This window comes from Amphibalanus amphitrite, unplaced genomic scaffold, assembly GCF_019059575.1.
Source record: "Amphibalanus amphitrite isolate SeventyFive unplaced genomic scaffold, NRLGWU_Aamphi_draft 000358F_arrow, whole genome shotgun sequence".
NCBI lineage: Eukaryota > Metazoa > Arthropoda > Thecostraca > Balanomorpha > Balanidae > Amphibalanus > Amphibalanus amphitrite.
This window is the reverse complement of record NW_024881852.1, coordinates 60667-87856: the sequence shown is the minus strand read 5'-3', so window position 1 is coordinate 87856 and position 27190 is coordinate 60667. Positions and strand designations below refer to the sequence as shown.

Here is a 27190-nt window from a genome sequence, read left to right as displayed (position 1 = left end):
GGAGGCTCCGGGCTATGAATATGCATAGTCCCTCCACCCCCCCCCCCCTCTCCCAGAAGGGCGCGTTATACGCGACGCGCTAGCTCTACCAGGGGCGAAGCGGCGAGGGATGGGGTCGTAGCCGCCCCGCCCCCTCGGCCGGCGCGTATGTAGACAACTGCAGTAGGTCTGGCGAGGGCTGGGAACACCGTGCGCCACGTGGCGAGCTAACTCTACACGTAGGTCGGACAGAGTTCGCGGCTAAGGTCGGCTTCCAATTCCGGAGCTTTAAGAATTGTATCACTGAAAGAGCATTAGATGAGGTACTCGTATTTTGATGTCGGGTGTACATACTTAAAATGTCAGTTTACGAAGCATCGATCTATACACCATGGGCATTTGCCCACCTGCAAGTCATGCCCGAGACGCCTCCCCCTCATCTGCAGCCCCGACCTGACTCGATGTGACTCTCATCTGTTCCCGAAATTCATAGAGCATCAAAGGACATGAGATCTCCTCGCACCTACGAATAAATGTAATGCTTGCGGTTCGGAATCGGGACCCAGACACTGACGTTTTTTTGTGACATGAGCCTCACAAAATTCGTCGGACGTCGGCAGACGGATCAGTGTCACGTGTCAGGAACGTGCTGACCAATTTGTGTATTGGCATTTCGCTCATCTGAAGGGCAACCGGCAAATAGGAGAGGTCTTTCGGCAACCAGTCTTCGGCAACCAGTCTTCGGCAACCAGCAGTCATCGATCGTAACCAGGGCCTCGTTTCATAAAGCGATTCCGTACCCTACGCCGGTGTTTGGGCTTGTATTGCAAGCGCATGTGAAGCGATAAATTTATTCCCCCTTCTCCCTTCTGTTCTTGCTTGCAAGATGAATAAATTAAACGATTCAAACTATCATCATCGCTTCACATGCACTTGCAATACAAGACCAAAAACCGGCGTAGGGTACGGACTCGCTTTATGAAACAAGGCCCAGGTGGCAGCATCTGCGGCGCGGAGTTCGAGGTGACGCTCTTGTCGTCCCGGCAAGCGGTCGCACACGGCTGGACTGGTTTGGTGCTGTTCATTCCAGTGCGGGACGGATGCTGGATAACTGCTCGAACTTCGGCGGTGCAACATACCTAAGCCAATAATTCATTGCATGATGTGTTGGAGAGAAATTTATTCTTATATTTTCTAGATGGCTTGGATCGCCGCCCAATAATCGGTGACATGACCTTAACCCTCGCCGGACCTTAAGGAAAAATCCGAGATATACAAGTTGTGAGACCTCTGGAGGCTACTACGTCCTGTAAGTTTCAGCTTCCTTTGAAAGTTCCTCCTGGCACTGAGGGCGTTGTGAAGTTGCGACATCTGATGACCGTGCAGGGGTTCACTTATGACGTCATAGGTCAGTGACCTGACCTGACTGAAAGATTGCGGTTGAGGTTGACGTCACAAGATTCGACTTGAATTAAGGGTCAGTTATACCAAGTTTCAGCTCTAGGTATCGCTGGTGAGCAGTATCACGAAAAGAAAATATATGGGGGTGGGGGCGGCACCCGCCCCCCTCGGCCTGCGAGGGTTAACCCTGCAGTTGCTGGAGTGTTTCCCTTTCCCGCACTTGCCAGGGCTGTCTAACCTCAGACAGGATGGTCGTTAAAGAGACGGGTAAACGAAAGCTTACAACGTACAAACTTACCCGCGCCGGGGCGGGGGGGGGGTTGAACACCCCCCCCTGCGGTTTTTCGTAGATATCTCAAAAATGGCGGCGCGGAGCGCCGCCGTTTTTGGCACACCTGTTTGTGCATCTTTTCCGCACATGTGAAAATTTCAGACCCAGGTCGCCTTAGGTCAGGTCACCAGGTCACGCCAAGTGACCTCACCTCAGAAAAAATAAGAATGCTCGTCATAGCTACACCGACGGATCGATTGCCTCGAAACTTTCAGAGATTGATAAGAGCAGCATTATCTATAAAACGTTTATCTCGGAATTTTGATATCGGTGACCTAAGGTCAGGTCAATTTTGCGGCCTCTCCATTAGGTAGGCCGCAATCCCCTATACCTAAGTCAATGGGAGAAAATTGAAAAGCGTCTGTTTTGCACGAACGCTATTCTAGACACTCTCAAACATCGAGATGTAGGTAAAATTGACACACTGAACCGGAAAATGGCAACTGTGACCCCTCGTTATTTCCCCGAGGTCATCTCAGGTCACGAACAGAATCTAACAGTATTTCGCTGATAACTTCTGATAGAGGCGTGCTAGAGCGCTGAAAACGCCTTAGATGTGTTCGGCTCGACGTTGCGGATCGACTGATAGGCAACATGACCTCATCCGGTCATTTGACCTTGACCTGAGGTCAAATTTTCAAGTTGACCTTTTAAGGTCAAATTATAGTTCATTCGACGCGTCTCGACGAGAGGAACACGATGCTGGCAAAAGTAACGTCATGGCTCTTTTGAGTCAAAAGTTATTGCAAAAAAACACTTTTCGTAAAAACGGCTATTTTCGGAGTTTTTTGCCCTATGGAGACTAAACCGTTGACCTGAGGTCAAATCTGAAAGCATTATTCAGAAAGGTCTGTAAAAGAGCTATCGATTGCGCTTTTCCGCGGTGCTGTAACTCTATCGGTTCCCGAGATAGCCGTCGGTAGTTTGTAAAATGTTAAAATAGTCAACATTTTACCTTTGGTGACCTCTGGTGACCTGACCTTTGACCTGACCTAAAAAATGAGCGAAGTGTTTTCGTCCTTATTTTGGACGTTCTTTCGATTGCCGCTTACCGCGTGTCGCTACGTGACTCAGGAGCCGAGTTAGAAGGGGGTGGGGTGTTCAGACACCCGGCGCGGAATCTCAGAGCACCGGCCCGGCGCGGGTTAAAATGATTATTTTTTATCGAAGGTCAGATCAAGGTAAGGCCAACATGAAAAATTTCAACATCAGGGGCTTCCAAGCTGAGCGAAAAGTTGTTTCACTGAAGTCAGCAAGCACCCGTTTGTAGGGTATTAAGATAAGTTTTAGGCTTAAATGAGGATTTGACGACGCTTTGTTTTGAAAGTGTGGTTGGAGTAAAAACAATCAACGTCCAGAGCGGTGGCTGCTGTTTGATGTACTAGCTTGATGAAGCGAGTAGTGCTTTGTTGTGCCTTTTCTGGAGCACGCTGATAAAATGGTATCTCTCGGAACGAAATCGTTCTCCCGGGCTGGCTTCCCAAGTCCGAAAAATGGATTTCAGCGAAGTGAACTGAAAATTGAAGTTCACGTGATTTTACGGGCTTGACATAGAGAATAGAATAATAGAACAAAAATAGAAAAATAGAGAAGAAAAATGGAGTCAATAGAACATATTTTACATGAAAATGGACAAAAGCGTAAAACATAGTGCATCCATAAAGCACTCTTTAGAACACATGGTTGGCCCATAACTATTTGTATTTATCACTATTATATCTATATTTATCACTACCAAGCCCTATTAACCCGCGCACCGACGGGGGTCTGCGCCAACTTAGTACCGACGGGGGGGGGGGGGGCGGATGACCGCCCCCCCCTGAGATCTCGAGAACGAAGCAAGATAGCGACAAGCGGTAAACGGCATCGGATACGCACGGTCAAGATCTACAATTTTTACCAAGGTCATTTTCAGGTCAGGTCAAAGATGACGTCACAGGGGTCGAAAAAGTCAAAATGGCGGCGCTAAATATGGAGAGAGTTTTTCTCGAATAACTTTCGAATTAGTCAAGATAGGAACAAACTAAGGGCATCATCGTGATCCTCTCGTCAATCCGCATCGAATGATATATATATGTTGACCTCGAAAGGTCAAGGTCAAAGGTTGACCTCAGGTCACGTGACCTCGAGGTCATCATGTATATCATTCGATGCGTCTTGACGAGCTGAACACAATGAGACCCTCCACGCGTCTGTATCTTGTTCCTGTACGGAGTTATTGGCCAAAAACCTTTGGTGACCTTTGATGACGTCACATGACCTCACAGCTGCCCAACAGCAAAACAGACCTCAAGGTAGTGAAGGTTGATCGTATATGAAGTCATGTATGGTATATGGGGCCATTCCGACCCGTTATAGTGGTAAAAACAGGGAGTTGATTTTTCCCCCATTGACTTATAATGGGGAGGTCGCGAAATTGACCTGACCTTAGGTCACCGATATCAAAATTCCGAGATATACAAATTGTAGCTACTAATGACCTAATAACATCCTGCGACTTTCAAAGGCCTCCGACATCTACTGTAGCTCTGGCACGGTGACAAAGTTGCAAAAAAGTGACTTGAGGTTGGGTCATTCAAAGTGACCTGGTGACCTGACCTTGAAAGGTAGGAGGTTCAAACTTGCACACCATGTGTAAAATTGATAAGGGTATAGTCATACCAAATTTCGCGGCGCTACGCGCCGCGGTTTTCCCGCTATTCGCGAAAAACCTCAGGGGGGGGGGGCGGATATCCGCCCCCCCGTCGGTGCGCGGGTTAAGGGGTCAGCCCAACCACCAGCGGCGAAAGCAGGACCCTTTGTCGTCTCTTTTCAATAAAGCAGCTTTTACGAGTAAGAGGCTACTACTTGTTTTTACCTCTGTTCAATTTATAAGGTCAAGGCGAAAGGTCAAAACCAGTATGCATAGAGTGAACAATGTAATAGTTTTAGGCTATGCGTTCCAAATGACAGCAGAATCCACAAAACACTGCAAAACTGGCTGGAAAAGAAATTTGACAATCTGAGTAGCCGATGATGTGCGCAAAAGTTACACGGGCTGGTGACAGACCGTTGCTCCGAGACTTCCGCGCCGGGCCGGGGGAGGGGTGGGGGGGGGGTGTCTGAACAACTCGTTCAGACACAACCCTTCTAACTCGGCTCCTGGGCCACGTAGCGACGCGCGATAAGCAGCAATCAAAAGAACGTCCAAAGACGAAAACCTTTCGGTCATATTTTGGGTCGGGTCAAAGGTCAGGTCACCAGAGGTCACCAAAGGTAAAATGTTGACTACTTCAACATTTTTGAAACTGCCAGTGGCTAACTCGGGAACCGGTAGAGCTAGAGCGCCGCGAAAAAGCGCATTCGACAGCTCTTTTAACGCTCTTTCGCCAACATGTCTTCAGATTTGACCTCAGGTCAACGGTTTAGCCTCCAGAGAGCAGTAACTTCAAAAATAGCCATTTTTACGAAAAGTGTTTTTTTCGGCAATAACTTTTGACTCAAAGGAGCCACAACATTACTTTTGCCAGCATTGTGTTCCTCTTGTCGACACGCTTTGAATGAACTATAATTTGACCTTGGAAGGTCAACTTGAAAATTTGACCTCAGGTCAAGGTCAAAATGACCTGAACGGAAAAGGTCATGCTGCATATAAGTCGATCCGTATCGTCGAGCTGAACATATCTTAGGCTTTGTCATTGCTCTAGCATGCCTCTATCAGAAGTTATTAGCGGGAAACTGTTGAATACTATTCGTGACCTGAGATGACCTGGGGTACATAACGAGGGGTCACAGGTGCCATTTTCCGGTTCAGTGTGTCAATTGCATTCCGATGTTTAAGAGTGTCTACATAGAATGGCGTTCGTGCAAAAGAGACGCTTTTCACTTTTCTCCCATTGACAATGGAGAGACCGCAAAATTGACCTGACTTTAGGTCACCGATATCAAAATTCCGAGATATACATTTTATTCACTGGCGGATCCAGGGGGGGGGGCACGGGGGCCATGGCCCCCCAATGACCTAAAGTGGCCTGTTTGGCCCCCCCAAAACGTCAGGAAAAAAAAACTGATAAGAAAATATACCTTGATAGAGGTTTTTAGCCACTTGGTGAAGTAAAGCTTTCCACAGCATAATATGGAAGCAATATGGTAGCAGTGAGGGTCAGTTAACCGCGTATTTGGAAATTCCGACCTCGACGAGCATGTGTGGTAGAAAACCACCCCTTTGGTAGGGGAAACTACTGCTGTCTGCTACCATTTGCACTGCATGTGTCGCTATAGCTGCGACATCTATGCATATTAAATCGCGACGTGTGTGTGTGCGGTGGCCGGTGATTCTTGGGTGATTCTAGTTAGCGATTAGCTAGGGCAGTAGGGTGGATCCAGACTTTCAGTTTGAGGGTGGGCGGACTCTTGGCCGGCCCGATCCCCGGCAGTCAAAGTTGCTGAGCGGGGGCCGGGGGGGGGGGGAAGGAAGGTCCAATATAATGACCCAAAAGACATGCCTATTGCCCATAGGTACACATACATAGGTGTACGTATGTATTGAATGGTATCAGCAGTCAGCACTCAGCAGTGTGCCTCCTGAGATGTTAGTGATTTTTATCGATTCATCAAGTTGACGATTTGTTTTTTGCGGATATCTTAAAAACGGCAGCGCTCCGCGTCGGTGTTTTTTAACTTATTTAACCCGCGCACCGACGGGGGTCTGCGCCAACTTAGTACCGACGGGGGGGGGGCGGATGACCGCCCCCCCCCTGAGATCTCGAGAACGAAGCAAGATAGCGACAAGCGGTAAACGGCATCGGATACGCACGGACAAGGTCTACAATTTTTACTAAGGTCATTTTCAGGTCAGGTCAAAGATGACGTCACAGGGGTCGAAAAAGTCAAAATGGCGGCGCTAGATATGGAGAGGGTTTTTCTCGAATAACTTTCGAAGTAGTCAAGATAGGAACAAACTAAGGGCATCATCGTGATCCTCTCGTCGATCCGCATCGAACGATATATATGTTGACCTCGCAAGGTCAAGGTCAAAGGTTGACCTCAGGTCACGTGACCTCGAGGTCATCATGTATATCATTCGATGCGTCTTGACGAGCGGAACACAATGAGACCATCCGCGCGGCTGTATCTTGTTCCTGTAAGGAGTTATTGGCAAAAAAACTTTGGTGACCTTTGATGACGTCACATGACCTTACAGCTGCCCAACAGCAAAACAGACCTCAAGGTAGTGAAGGTTGATCGTATGTGAAGTCATGTATGGTATATGGGGCCACTCCGACCCGTTTTAGTGGTAAAAACAGGGAGTTGATTTTTCTCCCATTGACTTATAATGGGGAGGTCGCGAAATTGACCTGACCTTAGGTCACCGACATCAAAATTCCGAGATATACAAATTGTAGCTACTAATGACCTAATAACATCCTGCGACTTTCAAAGGCCTCCGACATCTACTGTAGCTCTGGCACGGTGACAAAGTTGCAAAAAAAGTGACTTGAGGTTGGGTCATTCAAAGTGACCTGGTGACCTGACCTTAAAAGTTAGGAGGTTCAAACTTGCACACCATGTGTAAAATTGATGAGAGAATAGTCATACCAAATTTCGCGGCGCTACGCGCCGCGGTTTTCCCGCTATCCGCGAAAAACCTCAGGGGGGGGCGGATATCCGCCCCCCCGTCGGTGCGCGGGTTAATAACCTTTAGCTTTAACTTTACCAACACCAATACAAACCAATACATACTATATATGCCTATAGGCAATAGGTGTGGCATCATATTGGACCTTTCTCCCCCCCCCCGCTCAGCAACCGGACTGCCAGGGATCGGGCCGGCAATGAGTTACCCCACGCCCACCCTTAACCAGGGATGCGGAGTCGTGGACATTTCAGACGGTTCCGACTCCGGCTCCGGCTCCGGGTGAAATGCCATGGCGGCTCCGGCTCCGGCTCCGGCTCCGAGTAAAATGGTCCTGCGGCTCCGGCTCCAATACTCAGTACATTTTAAATACCTACGGGTGGCAGAAAAAAGAAGATGGGATTGGTGCACGCTGCTTCTGCATTTGCATAACTTAAGGCTATTTTCATATTTTGAATACCGTATTTCTTACTGCCTGGAACTGTAAGTTCAAGGCAGTTCGGTTTGACAAACCGAACTAGGTCAATATTTGTTTCCTCTTCAAAAAAGGAGCCGGAGTCGCCCCCTTTTTTGACAGCTCCGGCTCTGGCTCCGGCTCCGAACTATTGTTTCACAGCTTCGGCTCCGGCTCCGGGCAAAATATGCCGGCTCCGGCGGCTCCGGCTCCGGCTCCGCACCCCGGCCTTGCCTCAAACCGAAAGTCTGGATCCACCCTGGTGCCCTAGCTAATCGCTTACTAGAATCAGCGCACACAGATGTCGTGGTTTACATGTATATGCATAGATGTCGCAGCGATAGCGACACATGCAGTGCAAATGGTAGCAGACAGCAGTAGTTTCCCCTACCAAAGTGGTGGTTTTCTACCACAGACGCTCGTCAAGGTCGGAAATTCCAAATACGCCAGGTAACCCGCGCCCTGATGGGGTCTGCCGAGCAACGCGGTCTGATGGGGGGGGGGGGCCATTTTGGCCCCCCCCATAAGATCTCGAGAACCACGCAACATAGCGACAAGCGGTAAACGGCGTTGGATAGCCCCAACGGGGAACTACCATGTGACCCAATTTCATTGACCTCGGTCAAACCGATGACGTCACAGGTCAGGTCAAAGGTCGAATTTTCACCGTTTACAGGCATTTCAAGAAATGCGTTGTACAATCTAGTAAAATGCATTTCATTGAAAATCATCGATGGGAAAATGTTCTTCAAACACATATTTTGCTATTTGAGGTCACTGATACCAGGTCAGGTCACAGAGGTCAGGTCACTGGGGGGTCACAATATGAAAGTGTCGTGTGATACACGTTTTATGGTCCATTTTACATGACATATGCGATTATGTGGGTCAGGCAGACTTTAGGGCCAGCTTAGGTCACGTTTTGGTCAAGGTCAGGTCAAGGTCAGGTCAATGTCAGGTCAAATGAGGTCAAATTTCAAAGTTGATATTTTTGCATAAAATGGGTATCGATTCGATGCAGCTTGTCACGGGGAGTTCAATGGTGGTCTCCGTTTTGCGCCAAGAGGTCTAGAATTGCTAAAAATTGAGTTCAAAAATTTGACGTCATCAATTTTTAAGTTTTTTTCGCTATAACTTGGCCAAAAAAGAGGTATCGATCTAAAATTTGGTATGTATATCGAAGAGCGCAGGGACTATCACATATATTCCGGTTTTTTCGAAATTCGAAAAAATTTGGATTTTTTTTTAGTTTTTCTAAAAAAATCAATTTTTTTGATTTTTTGGGTCAAAATCTCAAAATTTCGAAAATCCGAGATAACAGTTTTGTAGCGCCGTTTTTGTCTACACAACCACATAAAAAATTTAAAATTGCTTGTTAACTATAGAATTGGTGAGCGTTTCAAGATGTCATGTTTTTTGCTCATTTTTACTCGAACATGACCTCAGTTTTACCTCAATAACTCCTGACCTGAGGTGACCTGTGACTTGAAATTTTGTGTGAAGGTGTCAAATTGATGCCCGGTAAGGTACCCAAAATTTGGCGGCGCTGCGCACCGTCGTTTTCTCGCTATTTAAGAAAAACCACAGGGGGGCCAAAATGGCCACCCCCCCATCAGGGCGCGGGTTAAAAGTTGCGCAAGCGGAGTTGACCTTCAAAAAAAGACTGTTGTTGGCACGTGTTTATGGCGCGGCAGCTGGTAGTTGGCGGTGTTTCGCGTGGTGTGGCATCACTGGCGGATCCGGGGGGGGGGGGGGCACGGGAGCCTGAGGTGCCTCTGACAGGCCCATGGTGCCCTTGCTAGGCCTGTGGTGCCCCTGGGACCTGACAGGACTGTAGTGCCCCTGACAAGCCTGAAGTGCCCCCAACAGGCTCGTGATGCCCCCGACAGGCCCAAGGTGCCCCTGCGTGATGCCGTGATGCCTGGGAGGCCGGTGGTGCCCCTGCTAGACCGGTGGTGCCCCTGGTAGGCCTGTAGCGCCCCTGGGCCCTGACAGGACTGTGGTGCCCTTGACAGGCCCAAGGTGCCCCTGCAAGGCCGGTGGTGCCCCTGTAAGGCCTGTGGTACCCCCGCTAGGCCTCTGGTGCCCCTGACTGGCCCATGGTGCCCCTGCGAGGCCGGCGGCGCCCCTGGCAGGTCTCTGGTGTCCCTGACAGACCTGGGGTGCCCCTGACAAGCCTGTGGGGCCCCTCACAATCCCGTGGTGCCCTTGCTAGACCTGTGGTGCCCCTGGCGGGCTGGTGGTGCCCCTGCTAGGCCGGTGGTGCCCCTGACAGGCCTGTGGTTCCCCCGGGCGTACCAAGGGGGGTCATGACCCATTTGGCCCCCTTGGATCTGCCACTGATACATAATATATATTGATTTGTAAAGGCGTTATGGCTTATGCAATATGCAATTCCAGGCACTTGGTATCCCTCACTTATCCCTTATTGGGGGCTCTGGCGGGCTCCTGGGGGCCCACGTCTATCTCCGGGAGCCCTTTGGGTCCTTTCAGTCCACTATAGCATAAGAGGTCTCCATGCGAGTGACCGAGTCCTATACATCTGAGGGCGTACCCTGACGTCTGAGGTACCCAACTGCAGCTCCAATGGTCTCTTACACTGGCGGATCCAGGGAGGGGGCATTTAGGGCCATGCCCCCTTCCCAGAGGCCTAAAGTGGCCCGTTTACCCCCTCCCCCAAACGATAATGAAACCTAGTTCAATCAGTGCGTGGCCCAGGAGCCGAGTAAGACAGGGGGTGTTTTACCACCTCCCAGCCCGCAAAGGGACCCAAGCACTGACTCGAAGCGGGTTAACTGGTCGACAAAAGCAATGGTAAGTGTTAACAAAATAATATAAAGGCATGGGTCGGGTGGGCTACCATTTATATATTTTTCCTTTTAGTAAAAAAAAAATCATAGTGTCAGGGCTGTGACGAAAAATAAGTGGCCTAAATCCGATGAGAAAACAGGATTTGGGGGTACCCTAGGTTTGGCTCCTGCATGAGTTGGTCCCCCCCCAAAACACAAGCCTGGATCCGCCAGTGATTTTATTGATGCTGTTACTCTTGTCTATCGCTGAAAGGTTCAAGGCAATCGTTCAGTCGGCGTAGCTATGACGAGCCTTCTAATTTTTTTTCTGAGGTGAGGTCACTTGGCGTGACCTGGTGACCTGACCTTGAGCGACCTGGGTCTGAAATTTTCACAATACGTGCGGAAAAGATGCACAAACAGGTGTACCAAATACGGCGGCGTTTTTGAGATATCTGCGAAAAACCGCGGGAGGGGGGGTGTTCAAATACCCCCCCCCCCGGCCTGGCGCGGGTTAAAGTCCAACGTCATAGTAAAAATTGACCTCAAATTTCCGGGTTCTTAATTTTGCATTTGAGGCTTTGAGGACACCTATAGACATGAAACCTTAAAAATTGGGGATCGTTGATACGTCTTGTGGAAAGTGACCTGCTCGTTTTTCGCTTTTCATATATCTTACATAAAGTAAATATCAATTTAAAATGAACAAGCGCTAAAGAGAGCAATAAACTTCTGTAGGTGGAAGTGGAGTCAGAATCCGTTATCTATATATAGCGGAGCCCCCGAAAAAAGCAGCACCGCGAGCGTTGGGGCTAAAAATCCTGGCAGGGCGTGATCCAACAACCTGTCACCCGCGAATGCCCAGCACATACCGTTTTCAAACAGCACATTTATGCCACTAAAATATGAAGTATATTTCTCGAACACCACACCAAATTCCAATAATTATGGTGTGCCGGCAATCTGGTGTCGATACTGCCACAACTCATCGTACGTCACAAGTGTTACGGGTTCGAACACACCGCATTGAGCACATTCTCATCCCGTGTAGTCATCCACTGATAACATACTTGCGGACCTGCACATAAATACATCCTTTTCAACTAAACCAGCTATTGGACGCATACATCACATCTAAATAGCAGCCAATGAATATGAACACAGTTAATCCGGCTGATAGATTTTCCCCTAGCTCAGACTGCCTCACTTGCACATGCGTGCTGGCAGAATGACAAATTTATGATTAAATTGGATCTCTTCTTGATCGAATAGAAGATGATAACGAGTTTTAATAAATTGCATCATAGACCACTTATCAGTAATACAGTAGTTTATAAAGTATGTTTCACATAGGAAGAATAGTCCGGCTCTGAATACCTATGATAAGGAAGCTTTTGGTTGTCCCACCAGTCACCAGTTTTTAATAAATCATACATTTAGCTCAAATATTTGAAGGAGCGGCTTAGCAGAGGCCGAACTCACGCTGAGCAGAGCTTGTTTCACAGGCCCAGACCCATACAGTTCGATCGGACAATGATAAGAGATCGGGAGGATTTTGATGTTTAGCGTGCCCATCAGAGCCGGACACGGTCCATACCTCCCCTGATTTGAACTGGCTGCAGCTGCTCCGACCAATCTCAGGCCTTCTCCGTCTGGAGTTCGTATACGAGGGGGTATCGAAAAGTTCTGATCATCACCATGAATAAGATGAGATAGAAATTTGATTTTTTTACATGATGTTCATTGCTCCTTTACAAGTCACCAAACACGACCGCAAACTTATTGCATCGTTTCTTGAGCTGCCTCAGGTGGTCATTGTAGGACCCTCGCACTGACCCGTAAATCACTGCTCCACCTGATCAATGACGTCATTTCTGTTCTTAAGTCACCGGCCATACTGTGGATTCTTCATCTCCCGTAACAATCAAGAGTCAGTTAATACCCGGGCAGGTGAATTTCTTAGATGCGGTAGGATTTAATGTCCACTTCATGTTGTTTCTTCAATCGCAGCTCAGGACGACTGGGCGGGGGCGCTGTCAGTGCGGATAAAACATCATTCTTGAGATTTTTGCGGCGATTCTGCTTGAGGCCATCTCACAACGTCTTCAAAAGTGTGCAGTAGTACTTGCTTATCATTATCCGACCATCATCAAGACAGTCGGCAATGACTATCCTACGCCAGATCCAGATCACTGACAGCATTGACCTTCCATATCGGCTTCTGCATCTTCGCCTTTTAAGGACAGATGTGCCGTGCTTAAACTTCTTGATCATCTTTTTATCTCCGGATCATACACATAGATCCAGCATTCGTCACAAGTCATCAAATGATCGAAGGTGTCTTCAATTTCCTAAAAAAGGCCTAGTTTTCAGTTCGAAAGGCCGAGACGCGTTTTTCTCTTGAACAAAGTAGACACACGAACTTCTAAGCGGGCTGACTCCTTTATCGTCTGTAGTTCTTCGCTGATAATATTTTCAGGCGCTTCCAGCATTGAGACCTTTCTGTTGCACAATCATCTGAAAGGTCACACGACGATCTGTAAGGATGAGGTCCTCCACTTCCTTCACAGTCACCACCTTGTCAGTCACTGGTAGTCACTCACTTCTTGACTCCCCTGCAAGGGCCATGCAACCAAGTTGAAAATTATTTCTCCATTTTCGGTAAGTGCATGAGATGGGCTTTCCTCGCCATAAACTAACTGCACGTTCTTGATGTATTTTCTCAGTGTGATACCGTTTCAAATGCATTAGTTGGTTGACGGTTCGGTCCTCAATGGGCCCAATACTCATCTTTTTTACTTCTAAGTCTCTCCTACATAAGATAAAACCACTTCTCAGGATTTTCTTTGCGGGAACATTGTTCTTAAGAACCAAATATACTACCAACCAAAAATCATCAAAATCGGTCTATATCTTCTATGTGATGATCAGAACTTTTCGATACCCCCTCGTATGTCTATCGAGCGCCAGAGCGACTCGAACCCGGGCTCTTTACACTAAGAGTACAACAAGCTAGCAATTGAGCTACTGGACGGACATGGGTTTGGGTGTTTGCTTGGTTATCACAATCATTTTATATATAAATCGCTTAAGGTTGTGGATTTTAAGATTCATTGTTATCATCAAGAACAATTGAAATTTTTGCCCTAGAAGCCATACCGCAACATGTCTGAATTTTTTCAATGCTTTTCTATATTTTTTTTTTAAATCTTATTGCAGCGTTTTTAGGAAATTGATAAATACGTGATGATCATACATGCCTGAGACATACACTACGAGTACTTATGGGGTCGCCTGGTGAGTTATGGAAGTAAAGGCATTCTTACAGCTCCCACAAGTGGATAACGGGACAGGACAGACAGTCCAAAAAGTGTCGGGAGACCAGCATTACGATTGGGTCCCACGGTTTGTGCAGCGGAGTATGCGTAGTTGAAAAGTAAGTAGTAAGTAACAAAAGAATGGAGGAATTCGTCTCCATTGTCTAATCTCCATTTCCACGGCTCATACAATTTATATTTTGCGCAACTAGTTAGGTAAATACCGAATACACATTCAAAGCTATAGCGCGCAGTGAACGACGTCGTAAGGGAATAATAATTCGTCCGCTTGCCGTTGTTTGAGCACATAACAATATCCGTCGTGTATCGTCATTCCTTGAAAGTAATGGAATGTCAAATATATTTTCAATTTGACTTCCAGACACATACACCATACGAATGACATAGGTACCCTGTGCTGTCAAAGATATGGGACACACCACACCTCACACCGGCATTTCAAGGTAAACGGGGAAAACCCGCTCACAATTCAGTCAGTCTCTCACCGTTACGATCACATGTGAGTATAGACATTTTTATATAGAGAGTATAGTCATTACTCATTAGTCATGCCTACAGATTGCACAAAAATAATTAATCCATACCTATCTCATGGACCGCGGATTTCTAATAAAACAAGTACCACGCACACTGCATTCACCATCAGCAATCGGTAATGTTTTCTTAAGATTTTATCACCATTTTCGAAGCATTTCAGAAATGGTGATAAACATTGTTCGATGTCACGTTGAAAATATCTTTTTTATGTTTGAGTCCCATTAATGCTACCCTGTTACACTGGCTGGTCGTGCTGTCTGACAATCAGGCAATGCTGCCTTACCTCAGACAAAACTTCACTGTTTTAGCTAATAAAAAGCTATGATTGTCTGCTCAATAAGTATCCGAAAATACTATATGAACGACAATACCATTTATACGCATGAATATAAATGATACTTCCTGCCAGCTAGCAGATTATGTATAATATGAATGTTTGCTTGAACAATAGGCATTTTCAGACCAAACCGTACTAAATAATTTTCTTTTCTTGTCGTTCAGTATATGCTGCGGGGCGCGAGCTGGTGTTAACAAATGACATGATTCCTGAAACGAACAAAACGAAACTATCGGCAGTAAATGATGAGTAAATGTACTGTCTTATAGATTTCCCCGATAGCACTGTCTTGGTGAGCGGCTGGTCGCTCTGTGCCACTGCAGTGCTGATGTCCAATTACACTGTCTGATAATTCAGACGTCATGACTGAGCTCTGTCCGCTGCATTGTTGACGGTATGTACCGCGCTGCGCTGAGCAGCGGTGGCAGCAGCGGTGGCAGCGGCAGCAGTGCAGCAGCGGCAGCGGCAGCAGCGACAGCGGCAGCGGCGGCAGCGGCGGTGGCAGCAGCAGCGGCAGCGGCAGCGGCGGCGGCGGCGGCGGTAGCGGCAGCGGAGCGCGCATTACGCTGTGGCCAGTCTGCCGAGTAGCAGCAGCAGACCGCTGGCCGGCAGGACGGTCATCCAGCCGGCGAGGAGCGCCCGCACCGAGCCGGCGCCGCTCCTGCACACCTCTGAGCCGTGAATGAAGCCCGAACAGTGGGTCTGACGGAACGAGACACACAGGTCAGGTCAGCGAGACACCGATAAGGTCATAGACACAGGTCAGGTCACAGAAACCAGCCACATCGCTGCGACATTGGCACGCCATTAACCATAAAGAGCACATAATACCGATGGCAAAATTATGTGCATAAATAGGTGTAGATGTAGATGAATTGCGCGTGCGGTCTTAGCCTTATAGATGCACGGTGCATGACGCTTTGGTGAGCTGGTGTTTCGGTTTACTGGATAGACGACATTCTACAATGTCAAGAAAAGTCACGAATCATCGACATTGCTGCTTTCATATGACCCAAGTGATTGAGTGAACGGTGACGCTGTGATGGGTAGGTACTGAAGCTAGTCAAATGTATGGAGGGTGCGTGGGACCACAACTAGTTACACTACAGAAGTGTGATACTAGCCCCGTTTACATGAGTCAGCGAAAATGACGTTTAGAACGGATATTTCCGTTTAGCGAAAAGTGCGCAAGTTTCGACTCATGTAAACTGGTTTGGGCGCGCAAAAATGACGATTACGCGGAACGGAAATATCCGATGAATTAATGGGAAATATCCGTTTAGGACGTCAGGCCTAAACAGATTTTTTGCGCATCTAGCAGAAAATGACATGAATATGCATGTTTTATAGATGAATTTTTTTAGTTTACACATCAAAATACATATTTATCTTGAATGGTAGGTCTAATGACAATGAAATCCACTTTTTGCCCCTGATTTCGCGCCATTGTGGCAGATTCATAAAGTACCTACATAAGTGTTGAGAGGAACGTCCTATGGTTCAAAAGGGAAACATTCTAGTTTAGGGGTAATTTCCTTATTTCTTAGATTCAACAATCAGGGTTCAATTCCAGGGCAACCAACATAGCCTTCCCAGCCAGTCGCTCCCTATAGCCACTTGGAACAGCATGCTAGTGCCATTTAGTGCTTGGTACACTGGATATGATGCTTGATTTCTTTTGCTTTAGTACATGCTCCAAAAAATTTTCTCTACATAGGTACCTACTTCAAACTTCCTAGCAGTGATTCAGATAACTTATGCTTCAGCGAACAGCCACCAGACGGCAGGGCACGCAGGCTGGTTGGGACAGTAACTTGGCTGCATGCCAAAATATACACAAGACACACAGCCAAATTTACTCAGTGACACTGCCATCTGCCCCCCCCCCACCAATATTTAAATGTTTACCTTATTGTTCCAAATAAGTAGATTCTTCAGTGGTGGGAAGGTCTCTGAAAGTTTGGTTAATCTCGGATGGTGGAAGCAGGCAACTGGCAAGTTTTGTGGAATTTGTAGAATCATACCTAACCTTACCTACCAACCTAACTTTCAACCTACCATCCTACAAAAACACCTACATGCCTACAACCTATTATACCAAACTACTTCCTACCAATCTACAAGGTCAACTAGCCTACCAAACCATATAGGTACCACTCGGCCTTCATCTTCACATCTTGATCTTACCTGGTGTGATTGAGAGTGGATTATTCTATGCATTTTGAGAATTGCACTGATAGTGTCTTAAAGTTTGGTGGTGAGTAGATGTAATTTCTGTTATGACTAAAACACATGGAAATGATGGATACTGTGTTGCACCCGACAGTCAAGCAATGCACCCACATGTCACATCTACTACACAATTCACCTAGTACTGATCTGGCCCCTGTCTTTGAAGAACTGAGCAGCTAAAAGCAAAATATGAAAATAAAATGCTGGAATATTCAAGTGCTTCAAATGTGTCACTGTCAACCAAAAATGTATACACAATCCCGCACCACTCACTTTCATACCAATGTTTTCTGAAGTGTGGCACCATCCTGCACATCCTTTTATGCATTTTCACTTTGTCAACTTACTGGAGGTCCATCATGATGAGCTATGACTATTATGAGCTATCTTAGCCTTTTTCTGAAACCAAAAAGACTTTCAATATAGATGTGCTCTTCAATGTTGTCCAAGACCTCAATTGTTTTCTTGCTTTCTGACAGTTAATCACACTTCTTTTACAGCACACAAGTAAAATAATGGCTTGTGCCATGATTATTTTCAATTCTACACACAAAACTTTAAAGAATCAAGTAAATTAAGCCTAAAACAAGCACAAATAATGTTTGATAGGAGCTGCGCCAGGCATGTAAAAATGCGCAAAATATCCGTATTTTTCGGGCTGCCGACGTAAAGGGAATTATCCGTTCCGGAACGGATTTTTCCGATAAGGCTCATGTAAACGGGGCCACCGAAACGCATTTTTCCGTTCCCTGGCTAATCGGATATTTCCGTTTAGGCTGAATGACTCATGTAAACGGGGTAACTGAGCTTTTATCAAACTTACCGCCACCAGTGGTCCCGCCAGCCGCTCTAAAAAGTTTTTGGTGAAGTTTGAAGTGCCGATGCCGCACTTGTGTACTACGGCCTGCTGTGAGCAGTGCAGGTAGCTCTTGAAAGAACTGAAACAAACGGAACATAAAAACTTTTAAGGCCTACGGTCTACTCAAACTATTTCAGGGCCGTGAGATGGGAGAACAAGAGGAAGCATTGGGATTGATCGACAAACAGCTGGTGCGAGGCAGCGACTCAGACCTGTCCCGGTCCGGTGAGACTGCATACTGTACAGTGTCCCCGGTGGGACAGGCTACTCAGCCAAGAACAGAACCGTACCTTTCAAAGCTACCGACATGGTTTGTTAGCATAGCTATTCCTGCTGCTGCTCAGAACAGTTAAAAATAAGTCAAAAACGTTTTTTTAAAGAAATAGCTTTTTTCCAAACAACATTCAGTAGATTTTTGTGGGAGGAGGCGATCTGTGTATTTCAGTGTCATTTCCTTCGAGACTCAGGAAGGAAACAAATGCTTTACATGCCAAAGCACACCCTAGGTACTTACATGCAGGAAACTGTTGAGCCGTGCGCTATCGGTTTACATACAGCTATCTTATCTTCATCATTGCATCCATCCATCTACGTGAGCCCTGTTAGTGGCATACTCCCGGAACCGAAGTTATCGTATAAACAGCAAAGTTTTCTTTTACATGCAGGCAGACAATTTTTAGATGAGTGCGGACTGCAGATTGCTCAGTTGTAGTTAGGTAACGCCTGTTTATACGAGCGCCTGTTTCGCTGCAGACTGGATCACAAGCACCTCAGGCAGTAAATGCCCGGTTCGTTTACTGCACTGCCGTCTGCACTGCTGAACTCTCACAAACATCTGGCCTGGAGCTGAGAGATTTCCCGACGCATAACCTCGTCACAGAAATCCAATGAACTTTGTTGGCGACCACGACAACATTTCGGTCAGGACCCTTGACTACATATGCCGACAGCAGGGCATTTATAACAAGGCGGAGATGCCGTGATTTGAGGCCGCCTTTCAACTACAAAGGACGTCTCATCACAGAAACTTAACGTGTTATGAAGCTGAAGGCCGAACAAACATCGCGGGCGGAGGACAAAGCATCTTGCGTCTCTCATGACTACATTCCTTACCAACCCACGAAACTAGCGTTCTATTTACTCTGAAACTAACACCCGTTTTCGAACATGAAAGTGCCAAACTAAAAATGCAATATCATTGCGAGTTTGCCCTTGCAACTGAAACTGATTGCCTTATGTATATGAGGGTGCATAGATAACATTTTTAAAAATAAATTTAGTCCGAACTTTATGATAGGAAGGATTCACAAGGACAGAGCCACCGCTAAGCGAAGCCTGTTGCGGTGACCCTGCCCTCTACCCTCCGATCGCGCAATTCCGGTTTTATGGCAGAATTTAGAGTCCAAAGAAACATGAATCATGTTATCTATGGAGGGTGATATTCTTCAGGTTAATGATCTGGTAAAGCAAATGTTAACAAGTTACCTAAGTAATAAGCATGTCATCGCCTGCACCCGCTTCGCGGAAAAAACGAGCGTGTTGCCCGTGACGAGAGGAAGCCGATGATACCCAATTTTAAGGTCCTAGGTCATTGGGTGACCTTCCAGGTCAGGTCAATGACCCAAAGTCGGGAAAATCGGGACCTGTTAGAAAGTCGTAAAGTGTGGCTTCTAGGGGGTTTTTCGGGGTGCTGATCACGAATATCGTGTTAGTTTTGACCACAGATGATGTCTTTAAGCATTTAGACTAGGTCGGGTCAGGTCAGGTCAGGTCAACCAGTAGGGGAAAGTGGGGTAAGACGGTCAAGGTAGGTAAGACGGGCACCCCCTCTGCAGACCAAACCAATAGCGCTACGAGCGAGAAAAATTAGGACCAGAATAGCCTTTCCCACTACACACCGCCATTGAAGTCTGGTGAATTTGTGTTCGGTCAATAATCTTTTATTTTGATTTCTTTAAAACACTCATTTCATTGAAAACATTCATAATGTATTGTGCAAGCTTTTGTGTGCAGCACTATAGAGTTAAAAACTGGCAATCACTTGTGGCACACTCATATGCCTCCAGTGTTCATTCACCGCGGATTTGCTTTGTCTGCATCAAATTGTCCACAGAGAAAAATCGTGCTGAACTTCTGACATTGAGTTTGGGGTAAGACGGGCAACTATGAATCCGATGGGTCTGTAATGGTAAAAATATTTTTGTTGCTGTAGGAAAAAAGAAGCATTTCTGATAAGAATATGTTCGATTCCGATACTCACAGACATGTTAGCAATATTCCTTCGGCACAGTTTATTCTCGAATAATGAATGTGAAAAACGGCTCTACATGGCTTCTGAACTAGGGCCTATATACGAGTATACGCCTTCTGCACGAATCTCGTATACTGCCATTTCCGAAGCACTTGAGACCAACGAGCGACTGTATCAATGCGGCTAATCTCGGGCATTTGCTGCGAGCTGTGCTGGTCGGTGAAAGAAGCTGGCCGTCTTGCCCTACCCATGTGACCGTCTTACCCCATGGAGTGGGGTAAGATGGGTTTTTGCAAGGTTTTGCAAAAATAGCTGCAGTTTATTTGTTGAGTCAGGTCTAAGTCTCATCTTCTGGCAAATGGAAGTAAAATGTCTGTAAAAGGTTTTCACTCAGTTTCCCGTTTCTATGATGTTTCTAACCGGCCGAAAAATGGCTCCAAAGTTAAGGTGCCCGTCTTACCCCACTTTCCCCTAGGAATCGTGACGGGTATTCGTAGTACGTGTCAACCGCCTCTGACAGCTTCGTAACATGTTACGAAGGCACCAAAACTACTATTGACAACTCAAGCTCAGCGATTACTCAAGCCGTTACCAACACATGCGATTTGGCGCATCGCAATATGTTGAACCAGGTTGAAAGGAGCCCCCAGTAAAGGTCAGAATGTGTACAAAATCAATGTGATGCCGCGGTGCTTGCTTATTCCACTTTGAATATATCTATGTATAGCTTAGGTACTCCAGACAAGGCAATTTCACCTCCCCACTTATTAAAAACAAAATATGCGGCCTATTTCCATAGCAGCTTCGTCGGTCAGACAATCATCCGTCACGTTATTTGATGCCAATAGCATCGGCAAATATTGCAGTGTTTCCCCGTCGCTACGTCCGAGTTCCCTCGCGGCGATAAGCGGCCATGCGTGCACAAATCAATCAGCGGCGTATACGTGCACAAATCAATCAGCGGCGTACGTGCACTCCCCCGGAGATCCGGCAATGACGACGGACAGCGGTCCGGGGTTTGCTGCCACTTTCCCCGGCAGCTCCCGCCGGTTACACAGTTCCTAGAGCCTGTAACGTAGCTAATCTCTTATCCGACTCCCACCGTCACCCTCCCCACCCACCTCCCCGCTCCCCGATGAATAGAAGCGTCATACGTTCAATCGGATCCCCCGTGCAGTCACCTCCCACTGGGAGCCGTTTCGCTCCCACTAGCCCTCGTTACCCTCCCACTGAGAGTCGTTTCCCTCTCACTAGCCCTCGTTACCCTCCCACTGGGAGCCATTTCCCTCTCACTAGCACTCGTTACCCTCCCACTCCCTCGCCACCACCCCCACCCCGGCCCAACCAGGAGTGTCACGAGCATTGATCGCGGTATGCGATGCATCAATGGCCTCTCGGGCTCGGCAGCCGTTCTAACCGATGGTCCTTGGCGGCACCGGCACAGCAGACCTGTGTCGCAGGAGAGCCAGCCACAGGCCACACTCCAGTACAGCCCACCTTCCAATTTCCATCAGACTTGGTTTCTTTGAAGGCCTGCGCAATTGAAGTGAAACGCTATTATAGCGTCACACTTCTGCAGGGTGTTTGAATTCATTCACGCTGAACGTTCTAGTGCATGAAGGGACGAAATGAAGTTTTTTTTACAAAGAAGCCTAGATAAATTATTTATGTTCACCAAAAAGCGTATTAGGCAAGTAGGTATTGGAAAAAGCGAAACACATTCCCCACCACGTATGTACAACTAAACATTAAATGAAATAAAAACATGCAGCGCAAACAACCCACCAGCAGAGTTTGCGGATCTGGTGTGCCGACGAGTGTTCGCCGCTGTCGTCGGTGGCGCCCGGGCCAATCCTGTCCATCTGCGAGAGATACTCGTCGGCACACACCTCGTAGCCGCGCTGCACGGTGCGCATGCACGGCGCGTGCAGCAGGTACTCTGCGGGACGGGGACAAAACGGCCGCCCGTCAGCACATACCGACCGGGGTGGCCGAGTGCGCGTCAACGACCGCTCACAGCCCACCCTAAACCACGGCGGCGGCGCTGCCTGGCTCACCTGACTGGTAGCCGCCCTCGGCGCACAGGTCCGAGATGACGAGCCGGGTGCCCGTGTACAGCGTCAGAAAATACGACCGCTGGTGGGGCTCCAGACAGTCGGCAGTGAAATTGTCGAAACACTCCATTCCCTCCATCAGAGTCCTGAAACACAGCAGCCACTTTTTACTACACACAATTGGATCTTTAATTGTATAAGGGTGCGTCAATTACTGAACCTATCTTTAACTTTGGCTATGGCATGGGTAGTGGGTATCGGATGTGATCTGCCAGCACCTATGGTGACACAAAAATAAAATGAAAGGGCTTTGAGAAACTTAATTAAAGGGACCCTCCCACCTTCAAAAAAGTTTATGAATTGGCATGAAAGTGATGTCGCTCGGTTCAGAAAGAGCAAAAACGAATATCTACCAAATTTCACCGAAAAATATTCACCGGTTTTCAAGATATTAGACTTTTACTTTTGTTTACTCTTTGGGATCTCCGCTGTTCCTAGCGACTTTATTGTTTGTTTGTTTGTTTTGTTAGGTTAGGCCCTTTCGGTCCAATGAGACCATTTCAGAGCCGGAAGGATGATAGGAATTAGGGGGAGACATTGGTCTGGGCAGGCACCCTAGTGAGTCGCCGGGGCTGAGCCCGTCCAGAGGACAGGCCACCCAGCCCCAAGGCACTCACTGCACCCGGCTACGGGGTGCGCTCCCTCGGGAGCAGCGGCGCCGCTCCAAGGGAGCAGCCCGCATGAGATAAAGTTGCCTGTCCAGCCCGGAGGGGGGTTGCGGCGTGGAGGAGAAGGATTTCAGTATCCTGAGGATAGAAGCACGGACAGGTGTCTAGCGACTTTATTTGGAAGCAATAGTTTGGCAGCTGAAAGTGCGGCACTTGTTGCGCGCAAAGCAGCATATACCACCGCGTGCTACAAAACGTTTTAGTCAAACATTTAAAAATCGTTAGATATCTGCGCTGACGTCACACATTCAGAGGGGTATTCCTATGCATTAGCCCCTCTGAATCAAAATGCTGCAATTTTGAAATTCAATATTTCCGATTTAAGGCATTTCTCGTTGTTGTGAGTGCCGAAACCGGTAATTGTGAGCCAGGGACCCCATTTTGGCTATCTCAACTCAAATCTAATGTTAAGGTGGGATGGTCCCTTTAACCCTCGCCCGCACATGGGGGGGGGTGGTTGCCACCCCCCCCCGTTTTCGTATAGCTGCTTGTCTATCCTTTCTTGATGTCCACTGAAAATTTCAAGTTTCTGTGATTTTTGGTTTCGGAGATATGACCTTGTTTTTCAGGTCATGTCATGACCCAAATGGCCAATTCTCAACATCTTGCGTTTGCCATGGGCCTTGTGAGCTTTTGACACCCTGATTTCGGCCTTTTTTACCAGTCTTACCTCCCACCTATCATGGAACATGTTGTTCGACGATGTACAGGGGTCAAGGTCAGGGTCAAGGTCAACCTAGGTCATCTAAGATAATTGCGTTTTAGGCAAGCTGAATTTACTTTTTGTGAAGTTTTTTTGACTGCATTTTTGGTAAAAGCTTCTCAGGTCATGATTTCATGTGATATGGACCCAAAAACAATCGGTGCACACATCAATATACACACAGACACACACAGACATACAAACACATATAATCGACCTTGACCTAACTTGACCTGAAATGACCTCAGCAGCAAAATTCTGGTCGGATAGTGTGACAAAGAGGTTCTAGCTGGCTTGGCACCAGAAAACAGCATCGTCATCGGTATTTGATAAGCAGCGCACTTGATATCCAACGGTGACCCAAAACAGCAACATTTTTTAGTTTGACCTGACCTGGAAGGTCAATGACTGACCTGAGAAGGTAAAACTGGGTATCATTGGATTCGTCTCTTCCCAAAGAATCTTTTTGGTCTTTACTGCTAAGCTCTATCTCCAACAGGAACGAAATGGCGCGGGGGGGGGTGGCACCCCCCCCCCCCCCATGTGCGTTCTAGGATGGGGAAATGGCATGTGCGGGCGAGGGTTAAAAAGAACTTTACTCTTTAGAGAGGGTAAGACCATGAGCCAAACTATAATGAAATTAACGTATTTACATGACAAGTTTTTACTTCAATTTTTCATGCAAAAGTATACATTGCTCGTCCCTCATTATAGCCTTGTTTTGCGGAGCTATCCGCTCACCATCAGTCAATCTCCCTGGCTAGCTGGTGTGGGGAACATTTCAACTACTTCAGCTTCTTCTCGTGTCAGAAAACGTTGGCACGACTGCTGACAAGTAAGTCTCTCAAGCCTCTTGTAGGCTTAAAGTTTTCGATAATGAGGACCTATCCGCTATGCGCTTGGAGCCTGCTCGTGAAAACAAGAGACTAAAACACCAGAAGTATTTACCTTTGATGATACTCAGTTACGATAAACTCATCAGCTCGATGGAAGACCTACCTAATATCTTCAGTCATAAGACGAGCCGCTATTTCAAAAGAATCTCTAATTTCCACGCTTCAAAAACATGGTAAACAAACTCATCTCAAGCAATATGCATGCGTTAAACGACGTTACATCCGGAAAACACGCGAATGCAGGACAACGTAGACAAAATCCATCGCTAGGGGCTCAGAATATGAAGCGTTCCTGTTTCCATAAGAGTGTTTATACCTAAGTTCGTTTATATTTAGGTGGAGTACGTGAGTTTCTTTGTGAACAGCTATTGATGAGTATGATGACTATCATGTGATTTGATTGTCATTTTTTCAATATTCCATGCTGTTCACATTCCGTATACTAAACGGCAGGCCTTAGCACTTATGATAACACACAAAATCATTATAATATCGTATCAAAAGGTTAGCTTGAGGACTGACTTCCTGTCACATTTTGAGACAGTAGGTATACTATACCCATAGATCAGAATTCAGACTTCAGAGCTCAATGAAGTTGAAAAAAGATAATTAGCACAACCAATTTTTTATAGCGTTTTGCTTTTTCATGATGTAGCGGTGACTTATTTCTATGTCTTTTAGCCTCGAAATACAGATTTATTCATTTAGGTATGTAAGCTGAGATAAAAAACCAGTGCCAGTACCTACTGCACAGTGCACATGCCTCCCTACGACTGCCTACCCCCTCAAAAAAAAAACTGGGCAGAGAAACTTCAACTCAGAGGTCTGAGTCAAGCGGAGCCGGGAGCCCATTCTGCCTGGAGGAGTGGCGGCTGCTGACTCACGGACACATCCTGGCCAGCTCGCGCCGGGAGGCAGCGAAGCCCAGGTCTCTGTTGTCTGTGAGCACTCGCAGTGGAGAGGTGCACCGGTGCATGGTCTCGCGGTCACAGGCCGTGTCACCGGCAGCCACAGCCCCTGTCAACACATCACCGGCACACATTACGCTAGCTAAAGCAAACTGCCGAAAGTTTAACTCATTAGGCACACCATTGAAAACACGCGAAACTTCACGCGTGTTATGTATTTCCATGATATCAAAGGCAAGATCAAACCACTTCAAACCTGCTGCAAAACATTCAAAACAAATCTTTAAAAGCATATTCATATGTGCCCTATTCATATAGTTCCTAAGGCGTATGGTTCTTACGCTATTAACGATAAACCTTGCGATTCCGGTGCCGCTAATATAGTCCAATTTTACCCTGACATTGTACCGGTTTTGCTGACCTGCCCGACCTGGTGATCTGACCTGAAATGACAGAGAACTACAATTTTCAGGGAGCGTGCCAAAAGGCTGCCCCAGAAATTATGCCAAATTTGCTGGGCCTACGCGCCGTCATTTTTACGTTATTTGCGAAAAAACTTAGGGGGTTGCATCAACCCGGCGAGGGTTAAAACGAACAGAACAGCTACGTATTTGAACGCATTTAGTGCATCAGCAAACAGTTTCCATTTCGGCTTCCCTGGAATGTACAATACACATTACGGTGCAATGTAAAAGGAGTCGCACAGAGTATACCAAAAATGTTTGAACGAAATCACTAGAAAAAAAAAAATAACCACAAGAGAATGTGTGCCTCGCAGTGCGTTAGATCTGAGAAAAGGCAACAGTTTCCACCACTAGCGCAGGTCTAGTTGATCGCTCTCCCTACGGCATGGACTGTCGCCCGTTCCGTTCGCCTCCGCCACCTCCGTCCGTCAGTCTGCCGCCCTCGACGGCGGCATCTGCTGTCTGCTGATTCGACGGCCGTGGCCCACGACAGCCGGTGATCGGCCCGGCCCGGAGCGTCATCTCTCGGCGCCCGCCGCTGTCACCATTGTGTGCGCAGTGCGCAGTCTGCCGGCGCCGCTCTACATATAAGGGCCGAGCCGGCGACCACGGCGGCACCGATCGGCACGCTGTCCATCATCGCGCCATTGTCTCTGCGTAACGTCCAACGGCAGCTCATCGCCAAACATGATATGCGTCTGTGTGACGCGACTATTTAGCATATATCAAAACTAGTCCTGTTTTTTTTTCTGGTCATTTTAGATAACGTCTTGGCGTGTTTTTTTTTTAAGCTCATTGTCCGAAATGTCATATTTTCGTTGAAATACTCAGGGCGGCACCACGAGTTCTTGATTGGGGGTGGGGACGAATTGGCCGAATGAACCCCCCTCCCCCCGCAAAGCAGGTATTTGCTACTCGTGTTTAAAAAACCGTCGCGTAGCTCCGCAGGGTTTGGCACACCCCAAAACACATCAAATGTTACATACAATCCGTTTCCAAACTTTGATCCAGGACACTTAAGGCAAGGTCACCTGGCCAAGTAACCTCGCCTCTCGAATAAACATTTGCAGTCCTGTCAACCCTAAAGCTTATCTCCTACAAGATGTGTATCGCTCAGGTAAAAGTATCAGTGCTGCGCGCGCCATTCGTATGTTTCGTACTTATAAAACCTGCGACATTATGTCAGGTTAGATTCATGGCTTCGCCATCATAAACTAGCCATTGGAGGAAAAGCCCGAATGCCTCCTGCTTTGAACAAATGCGGCAAGGTGCAGATGACCCCAAAATGATTTCAGAATCATGACATTGCCACAAC

At 47.2% G+C, this 27190-nt stretch overlaps 2 protein-coding genes across 2 annotated transcripts in view; one reads left to right on the top strand and one right to left on the bottom strand.

The window, feature by feature from the left end:
- The window catches only part of LOC122389446 (macrophage mannose receptor 1-like), a 34849-nt gene extending 19077 nt beyond the window's left edge, over positions 1-15772 (top strand). Inside the window, exon 9 of the mRNA XM_043381522.1 lies at positions 15200-15772. The gene's annotated coding sequence lies outside the window, so the exon portion shown is untranslated. The remainder of the gene's footprint in view (positions 1-15199) is intronic.
- Positions 11458-27190, bottom strand: part of LOC122389447 — a 41147-nt gene continuing 25414 nt past the window's right edge. Inside the window, exons 3-7 of the mRNA XM_043381523.1 lie at positions 25388-25520; positions 22180-22322; positions 21908-22061; positions 17836-17950; positions 11458-15482 (exon numbers count right to left, since the gene is read on the bottom strand). Of these exons, the coding sequence (XP_043237458.1) occupies positions 15342-15482; positions 17836-17950; positions 21908-22061; positions 22180-22322; positions 25388-25520 (686 nt within the window). The 3' untranslated portion in view covers positions 11458-15341. The remainder of the gene's footprint in view (positions 15483-17835; positions 17951-21907; positions 22062-22179; positions 22323-25387; positions 25521-27190) is intronic.